The following is a 14,089-nucleotide window of genomic DNA, read 5'->3' as shown; positions in this document are numbered from 1 at the left end:
ACAAATCAAAACCACACTGAGATACCACCTCACGCCAGTCAGAGTGGCTAAAATGAGCAAATCAGAGAACTCTAGATGCTGGCGAGGATGTGGAGAAACGGGCACCCTCCTACACTGTTGGTGGGAATGTAAGCTGGTACAGCCCTCTGGAAAACAGTGTGGAGGTTTTTCAAAAAATTAACAATAGAATTCCCCTACAACCCAGCAATAGCTCTGCTAGGAATTTACCCAAGGGATATAGGGGTGCTGATGCATAGGAGCACATGTATCCCAATGTTCATAGCAGCATTCTCAACAATAGCCAAAACCTGGAAAGAGCCTAAGTCTCCGTCAACAGACGAATGGATCAAGAAGATGTGGTTTATCTATACAATGGAATACCACATGGCAATGAGAAAGAATGAAATCTGGCCATGTTTAACAACATGGATGGACCTTGAGGGTGCTCTGCTGAGTGAAATAAGTCAGGCAGAGAAGGACAAATATCATATATTTGCACATATAGGAGGATTAGGAGGAACTTAATGGAGAACCATGGGACAGAAGAAGGGGAAAAATAGTTGGGGAGAAGGAGCGAGACAAACATGAAAGACTCTTGAATGCTGAGAACAAACTGAGGACTGATGGGTATGTGGGGGGGGGGAGGGAGGAGATGGGCATGGAGGATGGCACTTGTGGGGATGAGCACCAGGTGTTATATGGAAACCAATGTGACAATAAACTATTTGTAAAAAAAATAAATAAACATTAATAAATAAACATTAAAAAATTAAAAATAAAAAAATACTTAACAAAATCATAAAAAAAAAAAAAAAGATCCTGAAAATAGTAAAGGGCAAACAAGTCAGAGGCATCTGGGTGGCTCAGTTTGTTAAATGTCTGATTCTAGATTTTGGTTCAGGTCATGATTTCACAGTTCATGAATTTGATTCCCACATTGGGCTCCACACTATCCTGCTTGGAATTCTCTCTCTCTGCCCCTCCCCAGCTCGCTTGTTTGCACCCCCTCTCTCCCTCTCTCAGAGTAAATAAATAAACTAAAAAGAGAGAGAGAGAGAGAGAGAAAGGAAATAATTACCAGCCTAAAAATCTCTGACAAGTCATTTACTGAGATGTTAAACTCAGCACACAAAACCCCATTAGTGTCGAGAAACTGAAATTGATGTGGCTTTGGGACCTCAGAGGGCCAGGGAGATATGTCAAAACCCAGGTTCGCCGAAGGTAGAGAATCTGATAAACTAGTCCCCAGTTTAAGGGAGGATCTAAATCAGTCATTGTGCCTTTTGCTTTCTGGACTCGTAGTCCTTTTTTTTTTTTTTTTTTTAGCTCTCTGGTATTATATATTATTTCACTCATATTAATGACCAAACTTACACATACGAGTACAATAGATGCCCAAGAAGTAGAGACAATCTGAACAATCTTGCCCGCCATTATTCTAGTCCTTATCGCACTACCCTCTCTGCGAATCCTTTATATAATAGATGAAATCAACAACCCCTCTTTGACCGTAAAAACAATGGGGCATCAATGATACTGAAGTTACGAATATACAGACTACAAGGATCTGAACTTCAACTCATACATGATTCCCACACAAGAATTAAGCCTGGGGAACTGCGACTGTTAGAAGTCAACAACCGGGTAGTACTGCCCATGGAGATAACTATCCGAATATTAATCTCATTCGAAGATGTTCTACACTCATGGGCCGTACCGTCCTTAGGCCTAAAAACCGATGCCATCCCAGGTCGACTCAACCAAACAACCCTAATAGGCACACGGCCTGGGCTATACTATGGGCAATGTTCAGAAATCTGTGGCTCAAACCACAGCTTCATGCCCATTGTCCTTGAATTAGTTCCACTAACTTACTTCGAAAAGTGATCAATAACCATACTTTAAGACCACTGAGAAGTGGTCTAGATAACCCCACTTATTTGAAGGTGGTCCTACCCTGGTGGTGCCCTCAGGAATCTGGCAAAAGCAAATAAAAGACCTCTCTTGACAAAGGGCTATCATTCAAGATCTGTTATTATTCCCAGGTAATAGTCAAGTACAATTAGCATATAATCAAGGATAACCAGCACACAAATAAGGCAAGAAGAGCAAGAACCAGGGGAAATAAATAGGCAACAGAAGCAGGTGCACAGCATGTGAGGTACTGGAATTACTGCGAACAAAATATGAAACAATCATGGTTACTGTGTGAGAAGAGAGGGTTTTTTTTCTTTTTTTTTAAAAAAGCCTGAAAATACCAAGAGGGAAATCTAAAAAAATGATATAACAAATCTGAACAAAGACCCAAGTAAACTTTTAGAACCGAAAATTGTGATCACAAGCCAAAATTTAAACCTAATGTAGATTAGACACAGCTGAGGAGAGCATTCATTAACCGAAATCATCAAGAGTCTAGAAACAGAAGAGAAGGTAAAGGTAGAGTGAGAAGGTCCTACATTCTAACATCCCTTTATTTGGAATCCCAAGAGAAGAGTGAATGGGGCATTATGTGAATACATAATAGCTAAAAAAAATTTTTTTTTCCAGAACAGGTTTGGGATTCCCAAAGTCCACTGAATTCCAAATTGTATAAACACAAAGAAATCTACACCTAGCCATATTATTGAGAAACTGAACTGAATTTTCATAAAAGCAGCCAGAGATGGGTACACGGATCTCTATATTTTTTCCTGTAACTGTGTGTGAATGTATAATTATCTTAAAATGAAAAATTTAATAATTTTTTAAAAAAGAAGTCAGGGGAAAATAGATGTATCCTGAAAATGAGCCATAGTTAAACTGACAGCTGCCTTCTGAAAGGTAACAGCAGAAATCAGAAACCAGTGCATAGGTATCTCCAGTATGCTGGGAGAAATCAACCACCAACCTGAGTTCCACACTCAGCAAAAAGATCCTTTGTGAGTAAAGGGGAAAGAACGCATCAGTGAAAAGATGAATTCTGATCAGTAGGAAAAGATACAAAGGCAAACACATCCCATAAACTATTTGCCAGCAGTGGCGTCACATGCTAGAGACAAAAATAAACATGCACAAATAATCCAATGTCAGGTCATGATAACACATGTATCCTAGGCAGACAGTTGTATTTAGTGCTTAGCAGCAGCAACAGTTTTGCTCATTCACATTCTGTGGCAGACTTGGAAAGCATGCTTGCACCTACAACCCCAAACCTGCTTTTCCAGCATTTACTGGTGACCTCTTGACCTAACTAATCTCTCCATTGATTTCTTTCTGAGTGACTTTTATTGAAGCATCCATGGACAAAAGCACGTATCAGAAGTGTATACTCAATGAATATCCCATGCTGAGCACACCAGTGTGACCAGAATCCTTAATCCCTCCTCATGTTCCTTGCATTCCCTCTGTCACTAAGGCTACTAACTATCCTTAGTCCTTAATTCTTCTATTTAAAATAATTCTTAGGGGTGCCTGAGTGGCCTAGTTGGTTAAGCATCTGGCTCTTGATCTTGGCTAGGGTCTTGATCATAAGCCCCACATTGGGTTTTGTGCTGGGCATGGAGCCTACTTAAAAAATATTGGGGTGCATGAGTAGCTCAGTCAGTTAAACATTTGAGTCTTGGCTTGGGCTGAGGTCATGATCTCACAGTTCATGAGTTTGAGCCCCATGTCAGCGCAGAGCTCTGTCCCTCCTCCATTGGTGTGTGCATGCACTCTCAAAATAAAATTTTAAAAAATCTCATGTGGCTCAGTTGGTTGAGCGTCGGACTTCGGCTCAGGTCATGATCTCACAGCTCATGAGTTCAAGCCCTGTGTCAGGCTCTTTGCTGATAGCTCGGAGCCTGCAGCCTGCTTCAGATTCTGTGTCTTGGTCTCTGTCTGCTCCCTCCCAACCCCCACTCACACTGTCTGTCTCTCTCAAAAATAAATAACTCATAACTCATAATAAATAATTTAAAAAAACCTCAAGTGAATATTAGAAAAAAATGAAATGAATGTTCCCAGTGCTAAAGGCAGCAATATGTTCCATCTGAGAATAAGAACAAAAGGCTAAGGTATTACATATGTGATCTGTTGAAAGTAGCACTGACCTCTCTTTTCTTACATTTACCAGGTTAACTTTGAGGAATTTAAGGAAGGCTTTGTGGCAGTGTTGTCATCAAATGCTGATGCTGGCCCCTTGGATGAAGACAGTAGTTCCTTGGAATCTAGTAGGAGGACTTTCTCCACTTACTTTTTTTCATTATTTATCTTTTTTTCATTATTTATCTGTTACCTTCTAGAGTGTGGTATTCAGCCTGAAGGATGTTAGTAGATTTGAGAACTAAATCCTAACTCCACTCTCTGACTGCCAAGCTATGTGGACTGGGATGAGACGTTGGTTTTTATTCTTCTTCTGTTTCCTTTTTTGTACATAGTGTTGGAAAGGAAAAGCTGTATTGCTTTCCTTTACACATAGCATTCTGAATACTCCTGTCACTTCTGGTCACCAAATGTGCAGTAGTTTGTCACATACCAGGCAGTTCTCCAGCACCATGTAGATGTCCTTCATTGTAACTCAAACCTGACATTACCTACCTAGAGATAGCCTTAGTCCCAGAAGATGGCCCCCACTTAAGATGCCAGTCACAAGTCCAACTTGTCTGCTTCTGATTGTCTGTAAATCAGATTCCCAAAGCTTCTTCCTCAGGTTCAATTCATTTGTAAGAGCAACTCATAGAAATCAGGACAACAGTTTACTTACTAAGTCACCACTTTATTATAAAAGGATAGAACTTGCGAACAGCCAGATGGAAGAAGGAGGGGCACAGGGCAAGGTGTGGGGAAAGGACACAGAGCTCATGCCTTCTCCCTGTGGGCCACTCTACCCCAATCTCTGTGTGTTCACTCCAGAAGCTCTCTGAATCCCATCCTGTTGGGTTTTTATGCAGGCTTCATTATGTAGGCATGATTGATCAAACCACTGGCTATTTGTGATTGAATGCAAACTCTAGTCCCTCCCCCTTCCCTGGGGGTCACATTAGGGGCTGAAAGTTCTAACCCTTAATCACATAGTTGGGTGTCCAGGCAACCAGCCCCCATTCTTAAGGGCTTTCTAGGAGTCACCACATTAACGTAAACTCAGGTTTGGTTGCCAGGGATGGGACGAAGACCAAATACATATTTATTGTAAATCACAGTATCACAAGTGTCAAGTAATACTGTGTGCTGTTCTTACAGCATGGAGTGTTGACAAGATAAAGAAAATGTGGAGCAGTTGAAGTTTCAAGATTTGAAAGCTCAGTGCAGGCATAAGGTGTATCTAGACCACTGAGGTTGGCAGAACAGATAGGATGCTACCAGCCGTGGGAGGATCTGACCAGGGCTGGGAGCCATAGCATGACCAGCAGTCGTTTGCAGGTGTATCTTCTGTCAGGCAGGAGTGTTGTGCTATGATAACAGGCCTGATTAGCTTCCTGTCATGGGAATGGGGCTGGAGGGACAAAGATAGAATTTCCAAATGGAAGGGACATCCTGAGGGGGAATGCCCCCTGGCTTTGTTAATGGTCAGGAGGTGGAGGGAAGGTATGGAAAGAGGTCCACTCAGGGGCATGTAGGTTGTGGGGTGAGAGTCAGAAGATGGTGATGGACATTGTCATTAGTGCCTGCTTCATTGGACTTCAGGCTGTGAATGGCAGCCACCTGACGTGCTTTGGACCCATCTTGCTACCTGTGTTGAGTACCTGGGCAGTGAGTGAAATAAGACATGGGGCAATGCGTTTGAGGTTGGAGGCGTGGTATTGATGAGATTGAGGAGGGAGCTCTTTCCTTCTGGTCTGCAGCAGGCTCCTCCCACAGTGAATCCTCCTTGGTCTGGAGCAGATACATGACCAGATAACAGGGATAATAAGAGGGCTTGAGGCAAGGGAACAGGAAGTGGAAAGGATGACAGCTCACATCGTTTATCTTCAGTGTGCCAGGCTCCCAGAATCCTGTGGCATTATCATACCCATTATTCACATGAGGAACTGAGGACTGATGTGTAAAGGGATTTATTTGTCTAAGATCCCACTTGGATCTTGGAGCTGAGGCCAAGATTTGAGTTACAGTTTTCCACTTGTTAGCACCGGACCTTTGTAAACACAGTATAGCCAGAACCCTCTCCTTTAACTGACTACTGAAGGCTACAGGGCACCTGGGTATGGCATAGAGAGCCCTGTATGACCGCTGGGGCATTCGCAGGTCACTTTGTCTGACACTGTTCTTCTGTAAGGGGGGAAAACGGTCACAGGCCTTTACTAACACAAGATTTGGGAATGTGGCATGTAATCCTCGATAGGAATGGAAGGGTGATGCCTCGTATCCCTGACATTGTATATGCCCCTCCCATGCTAGAGAAAGTGTGGAGCTTCTAAACTTAAAACTGGATCTTTGTCATGCACTCAGTTTCTCCAAAGAGACAAAGAGCTATTATTCTAGGACTTGTGGATTTTTCCCCCCTTTTGTTGTTGGGTTTTTTTTTTTTTTTTTTTTGGCTTTTTCTTTTCTTTCATATTTCAAAGCTGTCCTCGATTAAATGGTCATATGTGTGTGGCCTGAGACTCCTTCCCTTCATGGCAGCTCAAGGGGGCCTCAGAGCCCCTCTGATTTTTCTGTGCTCGGTTTCCCAACTGTGCCTCAACTTCACATTTTCTGCCTGATACGACTTTCCCTCTCCCTATACTCACTGAAGGTGGAAGGTAGATTCTTCTCCCACCCACATTAGCCAGCCCACAGCCTCTCTGTAACCAGAAACGATGTTCATATGCAAAAGCTTGAATTCACTGACTCTCGTTTTGGCAGCTCTCTGGAGGGAGTCTTTCTCCATGTTTGTAGTTTGCCCCTTCTGAACACTGCTGGGTTTGCTCACTCCTGTTTTTCTCTCTGCTGGCTTTGACACTTTGCCCTCCTCTTCAGTACATCACATGCCTGTTGTCCCAGGGTGATTGGTATAATTTACGATTACCTCCAAATATTCCAGTGAGGTGAGAAATGGTATAGTCACCCTGCATATTGTCATCTATCTTAAATGTCATGCTTTCACTTCATAGTCTGAATATCCCACGTGGAACCTGGCATCTTCCTCCCTAAAACTGTTCCCTTGTTCCCAGTATCTGTCTGTCACTGGCATCAGTTTGCTTTCAGTTGGCCAGGCTGGATCCAACCCCTTCCTCTGATGTGACCTCAAGGTCAGGGGTCAGGGGTTAAATTCAAGGGGATGGAAGAAAAGAATGATGTGGCATTTGACTTAAAGGAGCATGACACCTCTCAGTGAAATGCTCAGTTTTCCTGGCCTGGCCTTACTTCATTGAATCCTATGCTTTTCTCTCCAATTGGCCCATTCTGGTTGCTTTTTCTGAACCTATGTCGTGTCCTGGCCACTGCTCATCATACCCTCTCCAAGTCTGTCTCTTACTCACCCAGATTCCACACAGAGTCAGTGTCATTTCTTCTCTGCCTGAGAGGTCCTAGCTGCTCTGTACAAATGTGAACAGGTAAGGAGGGAAGAAGGAAATACAGGGGGTGTTAGGGTTTAAGAGATTCTCATGAATCCCACATTAAAAGCCATGCCTCCCTTTGCCCCAGACTTTAGACCTGCAGAGTTTGAGCCTCCCTTGGCTGTGTCTGAGGTCTATGCCCACAGCATCCTGACAGTCCTGTCTAGATAGGGTCCTGAAGTGAACAGGATAGGAAGTGACCTTCTGGTCTCTAGAACAGTATATTGCTGGAATATTGGAGGGTTTTTTTTCTTTGTATGAAAAGCTATTAGTGTTAGTCTCTTACTATATAAACAAAAAGTCTTTTTGTATTAGTAGTAGTCTTTTACTACATACAAAAGCAAAATGCTGGAAAAATTCAAATAGCACATAGAGTTTAGAGTAGAAAGTCCCCATCTCCCAGCCTGGGTGTCTCAGTTCCCTGCCTGAGGAATAAATTGACCACTATTAACTGCTGTCTGTGTTCTCCCAGACATTTCTGTGTGCTTCTATGCGAGCTGCACTCTGCATCTTGAAATGTGTTGCTGCAGTGTGCACAGACCACTCACTCCTGGCCCCCCACCTCAAATCTCATATTTTCTTTCCAGCTGCCTCGCGTGCTGTCCCACCAAAGTATGTGAGCGGCTCTAAATGGTATGGTCGCTGGAGCCACCCTGAACCTGAGCCGTGTGGCTCTGCAACTGGAACCAAATGTTTAACAGAACAGCAGACCGGGGCCACTGGGAGAGGCCAGCTCCACCGTGATGCATCTCTGGAAAGTGTGGAGGTGGGTCAAGTTCCTCCCTTCCTCACTCCAGACCACCATTTCATTTAGTCATTGTGACATGGCTACAAGAGGATGTGAGGGCAGGTGGGCACTCCTGGGCATCTCAAGCTGCCAGAAGCAAGGGTACAGTTTGGGGATGACATTTTGTTTTAAAGTCTGGGGTGCCTAGGTGGCCTAACTGGTTAAGCGAATGACTCTTGATTTTGGTTCAGGTCATGATCTCACAGTTCATGAGATCCAGCCCCTTGTTGGGCTGCATTATGAATGTGGAGTCTGCCTCTCTCTCTCTGCCCTTCCCCCGCTCATTCTCTGTCTCTCTCTCAAAATAAATAAATACACTTAAAAAAAAAAAAAAAAAAAAAGAATTGTTAAAGTATCCCTGCATCTGTCTGCAGGGAAATTCTGGCCAGTGAGCATACTCCTTTGAGACATTAGAGCAGTGAAGAATTCGTGCTAAAAAATCACTTGTTTCTTTCCCTCTCCTGCTTATCCCCAGCTTTCCCCCACCACTGTGAGAAGGAGGGTTTTTATGGTTTCATAAGAGTGAGAAAAGAAAGGAAGATGCCTTTCTGGTGCCCCTGTAAGGTTAGGAATTTGGAAGTGCCAATAGGCCCATGGTCCCACCTGCCTCGAACACTTAAAATATACTAAGAATATACCACTTAACAGTTTCTCAAAGATGTGCCAGAGACCTCCCAGGGCTTTGAGGATTGATTCTAGCCCCCCATGTCCCTGAGTTGTTTACTGCTGCCAAGACAACTCAGAAAATGGACTGCTGGAGCCTCATAGCCTTCATGTCAGGAACTATCCATGGGGCAGATCTATAACTTTCAAGTTAACTGTGGACTCCTTAGATTTATTGTCAAGAATTCCAGAAGTTCCTGGTTTCTACTCTCTGTGATGTCCATTTCATCAGAAGGGGCTTTATTGGGACTTATCTTCAATAATACCCTCACATTACTTTGATTATATGTTCAACATTTGTTGAGGCAAACATATCTGTTTAAATCCTAGAGTCCATTTGCTCAGGGACATGCTATGCCTAGGTAATACCAACAAATCCCAGACATTCACTATTTTATCCTCTTTAACTTTGGTCTGCAGGGATGGAGGTCTAAGGAGTCTGCTCTATCTCCATTATACTGTTCTGCTTATTAAAACCATCTTTGATCCCTGGAACTAGAACATGGAGGAATGCTGTTTTTATGGTTGTTGGTTGGGCTGAATGCATTAGAAAAATGGGACATACCACCTGCTCCCAGACTCCACTCTCATTTCAGTGCTGGCATGAAGGGTGCTAAGTCTTGGTCAACTTGGCATTCCTTTCAGAATCAGATGTGGGATGCATAACACCTGTCAGAAGCAGACTTTGACTTTGTAGTCAGCCAACTCAGCCACAAAAACATGAGGTTTGTACTTGAGTCAAGTGTTTCTTGATGGCCTGCTCCCTTCAAGGTACAGCTTGCAAAGAGCACTGAGGAGTCAGTTCTTGCTATGTATCATGCTGTCCCTGGAGCTTCTGGAGGGACAGAGAGAACTACTCTCCCTCCAACTGTGTGCTGAACTGATCTGGATGATAAGGGACAGGGTGCAGAGAGGTGAGGACCATCAAGCTTGAGTCAAGATAATGTCATATGGTGGAAGATTGACCATTCTCTACAGCCATTCTTCTCCAGTGCTGGTGTTTGAAGCCAGCGCCACAAGGAGGTGTTGGTTTGGGGAGCATTTTTCTTTACTGTTAGGGTACAAGTGCTTGTTTGTGTTTTTAGTGTTAAGTACTGATGACTTTTGGTTTATGATGAGGAGCCTCATGTGTCCCTGTATCTACATTGTAGCACTTGGTCTATGAAAAGGAGCTGTTCTGTGCCAGTGGCTCACAGCCTGGGTGCAAAGGCTACTTGCAGGTGTGGGGTTTTGCCCGAGGAGCTGCATCTCACCAGCTGTTGGTCCTCTTCCTCAGTCCCTACCTGGCCCTAAAATATATCCTTCTCTTTGTTTGTCCACAGAGTCTCAAGTCAGACGAAGAAGCTGAAAGTGCTAAAGAACCTCAGAAGGAGTTGTTTGAAGCACAAGGTAAAGCCATATACTCATGGTTGATGTTCCCTATCTTTGACTAGTGCTTTGAAGTTCAAGGAGATGGCTTGTTGGTCAGTGAGCCAGACGTGTTAATTTTCTGGGAAGGATGCAGAGTGGGTGCTATATCTGGTGGTCACCTTCTCCAGAGGTGGTCCCAGCTGGAGGTGGTCACTTGGTACTCAGTATCCCCTGAGGTCAGACCCTTGGACAGAGGCTCCTGGCCAAGGGAGCAGGATGGTTGGGCCACGTCTCACAGTCTGTGAGGACCAGTGTGACCCCAGATAGCAGGCATGGCCTTGGAGTCCCAGGCCTCTTGCACTCCTTTCCTTTTTTTTTTTTTTTAATTTTTATTTAATTTATTTTTTAAATTTACATCCAAATTAATTAGCATATAGTACAACAGTGATTCTGGAGTAGATTCCTTAATGCCGCTTACCCATTTAGCCCAACCCCCTCTCCCACAACCCCTCTAGTCACCCTCTGTTTGTTCTCTATATTTAAGAGTCTCTTATGTTTTTTCCCCCTCCCTGTTTTCATATTATTTTTGCTGCTCTTCCCTTATGTTCATTTGTTTTGTATCTTAAAGTCCTCATATGAGTGAAGTCATATCATATTTGTCTTTCTCTGACTAATTTCACTTAGCATAATACCCTCTAGTTCCATCCGTGTAGTTGCAAATGGCAAGATTTCATTCTTTTTCATTGCCAAGTAATAGTCTATCATATATATATACCACATCTATTTTATCCATTCATCTACTGATGGACATTTGGGCTCTTTCCATACTTTGGCTGTTGTTGATAGTGCTGCTATAAACATTGGGGTGCATGTACCCCTTCAAAACAGCATATGTGTATGCCTTGGATAAATACCTAGCAGTGCAGTTGCTGGATTGTAGGTAGTTCTATTTTTAATTCTTTGAGGAACCTCTGTACTGTTTTCCAGAGTGGCTGCACCCGTTTGCATTCCCACCAGCAGTGCAAAAGAGATCCTTTTCTCTGCATCCCCGCCAACATCTGTTGTTGCCTGAGTTGTTAATGTTAGCCATTCTGATGATGTGAGGTGGTATCTCATTGTGGTTTTGATTTGTATTTCCCTGATGATGAGTGATGTTGAACATCGTTTCATGTGTCTGTTAGCCATCTGGATGTCTTTGGAGAAATGTCTATTCATGTCATTTGCCCATTTCTTCACTGGATTATTTGTTTTTTGGGTGTTAAGTTTGATAAGTTCTTTATAGATTTTGGATACTAACCCATTATCTGATATGTCATTTGCAAATATCTTCTCCCATTCTGTCAGTTGCCTTTTAGTTTTGCTGATTGTTTCCTTTGCTGTGCATAAGCTTTTTATTTTGATGAGGTCCCAGTAGTTCATTTTTGCTGTTTCCCTTGCCTTTAGAGATATGTTGAGTAAGAAGTTGCTGTGGTTGAGCTCAAAGATGTTTTTGCTTTATTTCTCCTCTAGGATTTTGATGGCTTCCTGTCATATGTTTAGGTCTTTCATCCATTTTGAGTTTATTTTTGTGTACAGTGTAAGAAAGTGGTCCAGGTTCATTTTTCTGCATGTTGCTGTCTGGTTTTCCCAGCACCATTTGCTGAAGAGGCTGTCTTTATTCCATTGGATAGTCTTTCCTACTTTGTCAAAGATTAGTTGGCCATATGTTTGTGGGTCCATTTCTGGGTTTTCTATTCTGTTCCATTGATCTGAGTGTCTGTTCTTTGCACTCCTCTCTTAATGTGCCATGCCTGGGTGCATGCCCTTCCTGGCTGTGTGCAGTCTTGGCAACTGCCATTGGCTCTGTGTCTGCGCTCCAGATAAAATAGCAGATATGGTCCTCAGGAGCCTTGCGGGGGCAACTGGAAGGCAGGAGCAGGTGTACATAAGATAGCACTGTGCCCACATGTGGGTCTGGGGATGCTTTAAATATGCCTCCCACACAGAGCAGAAAATGCAGAAACTTGACTTGGAGAGGCAGACCACAGTTGACTTTTTGAATTTCTGCTGCAGTAAAAAGTTAACAGTTGGAACTGAGCATACTCTAGATATGGTCCTCAAGGATGAGGGCCATTGTTCAGTGTTTAACTCAGTGGATATCAGGGGAACTGACCTGAGCACCCACCTGGGCTGCTGTACAAAGCACATATATCAGGAAGAGCAGCCAAGTGATCACTTCCTAACCATCTTGGTTTCAAAGTGTAAATCTGTGGCAGGAAATGAAAGGCTCTTGGGGAAGGTAGTGTGTGGTGGAATTTTGGGTCTCTCCGCCTGCAGTTCCACTGGGTTAGTACTGACAGTAGTGCATGAAACTCACATCAGAACTCAGAGGATTTATTTATCTCCTCTGCTATTCCTAAGAAATAAACCCTAGTATCATAGGTGCTTTTATGGTTTTTTTACAAATTTCAGACACTTTAAGCTAGAAGGGATCTCCAAAAAGGCATTTTCCAGGGTGCCTGAGTGGCTCCATCGGTTAAACATCTGCCTTTGGCTCAGGTCATGGTCTTGCAGTTTGTGAGTTCAAGTCCCACGTCAGGCTCTGTGCTGACAGCTCAGAGCCTGCTTCAGATTCTGTGTCTCCCTGTCTCTTTTCTCCTTCCCTGTTCTCTCTCTCTCAAAAATAAACATTAAAAAAAATTTTAAGGCATTTTCCTCAACCCAAAACAATGCTTTTCATGAGCACACAGGGCTGGCTTTCCTCAGGAAAAGTGACTTCTCTTATTCTTAGTTGGGTTATCAAAGTAATTAATGTCAAGGTGGCCCATCTACCCAAGCTGCTGACAGGGAACTCTAGTCATGGGAAGTCTAAGCTGCCTCTCTCTGTGTCAGGCTGGGTGGTGTGGACTGACTATGGAGGGGATTTCTGGCTTGAAGCATGGCTCATCCATGATGGCTTCTCATGGGCATCCCCAACGTCTGTCTATTCCATAAGTTGTTTCTCTGGCAAAGCTCAGAATCCTCAGTTTCTAGAAATTGATTTTTTAAAAACTAGGTTGTTTTGCTTTGTTTTGTTTTGTAAATACAAATAATGCAGCCCTCTTCCAGTGGTCTGACTTTAGGAGGTTCCTTTGAGAAAAAGCTTTCCCCACATGGACCAGAGATTCCTCCCACCCCCACCTACATTTTATTATGAAAATTTGGATATATAGAATGAAAGTGAAAGAATCGTATTGCGAATGGCCATGTACTCATCACCTAGATTCCACCTGTGATGCTTTGCTACTCAAGTGTGTCCATCTGCCCATCTGATTTCAGAGTCAGTTGCCAGCATTGGTATATTTCCCACAAGTGCTTCCACCGGGAGTGCCAGGTTTACCTCTCACTCTCCCTGCTTTAGGCCAGCTACCAGGTTGGGGTTCCGAGGTCTTCACATGCCTCCAGAAGCCCTGCAGCCTCTCCTTGGACACCCCTCAGAGCCGGGTTCAAGACATCTGGGAAGAGCTGGGTGTTGGCAGTAGTGGCCACCTCAACGAGCAGGAGTTGGCTGTAGTCTGTCAGAGCATCGGACTCCAGGGACTGGAGAAGGAGGTGAGAGGATCTGAGGTGGACCACACTCAAGGACAGCTGCTTTGCGGTAGTCAGGTTGGTGTTGGGTCTGGAGAGTTTCTTCACCCCTCAGACATTGATGTGGTTGAACCACTTTGTGGTCTGAACTCCTCTGGTAACTCCCAGTGCTGCTGCTGAGGTCTGCACCCACACAGGTCAGACATGGCCCTGAGCCAGCTTCTGAGCACCTTCATTCATAACCCTT

At 43.7% G+C, this 14,089-nt stretch overlaps 1 protein-coding gene across 1 annotated transcript in view; it reads left to right on the top strand.

Annotated features, from left to right (window-relative positions):
* The window catches only part of NINL (ninein like), a 92,562-nt gene that overhangs the window by 4,304 nt on the left and 74,169 nt on the right, over positions 1-14,089 (top strand). The window contains exons 2-5 of the mRNA XM_039225375.1: positions 4,094-4,190; positions 8,084-8,262; positions 10,269-10,335; positions 13,676-13,866. Of these exons, the coding sequence (XP_039081306.1) occupies positions 4,094-4,190; positions 8,084-8,262; positions 10,269-10,335; positions 13,676-13,866 (534 nt within the window). The remainder of the gene's footprint in view (positions 1-4,093; positions 4,191-8,083; positions 8,263-10,268; positions 10,336-13,675; positions 13,867-14,089) is intronic.

The sequence above is a fragment of the Hyaena hyaena genome, unplaced genomic scaffold (genome assembly GCF_003009895.1).
Source record: "Hyaena hyaena isolate Hyena2069 unplaced genomic scaffold, ASM300989v1 scaffold_2105, whole genome shotgun sequence".
NCBI lineage: Eukaryota > Metazoa > Chordata > Mammalia > Carnivora > Hyaenidae > Hyaena > Hyaena hyaena.
The sequence above is the reverse complement of the archived record's forward strand: the minus strand, read 5'-3'. Positions and strand labels throughout refer to the sequence as shown.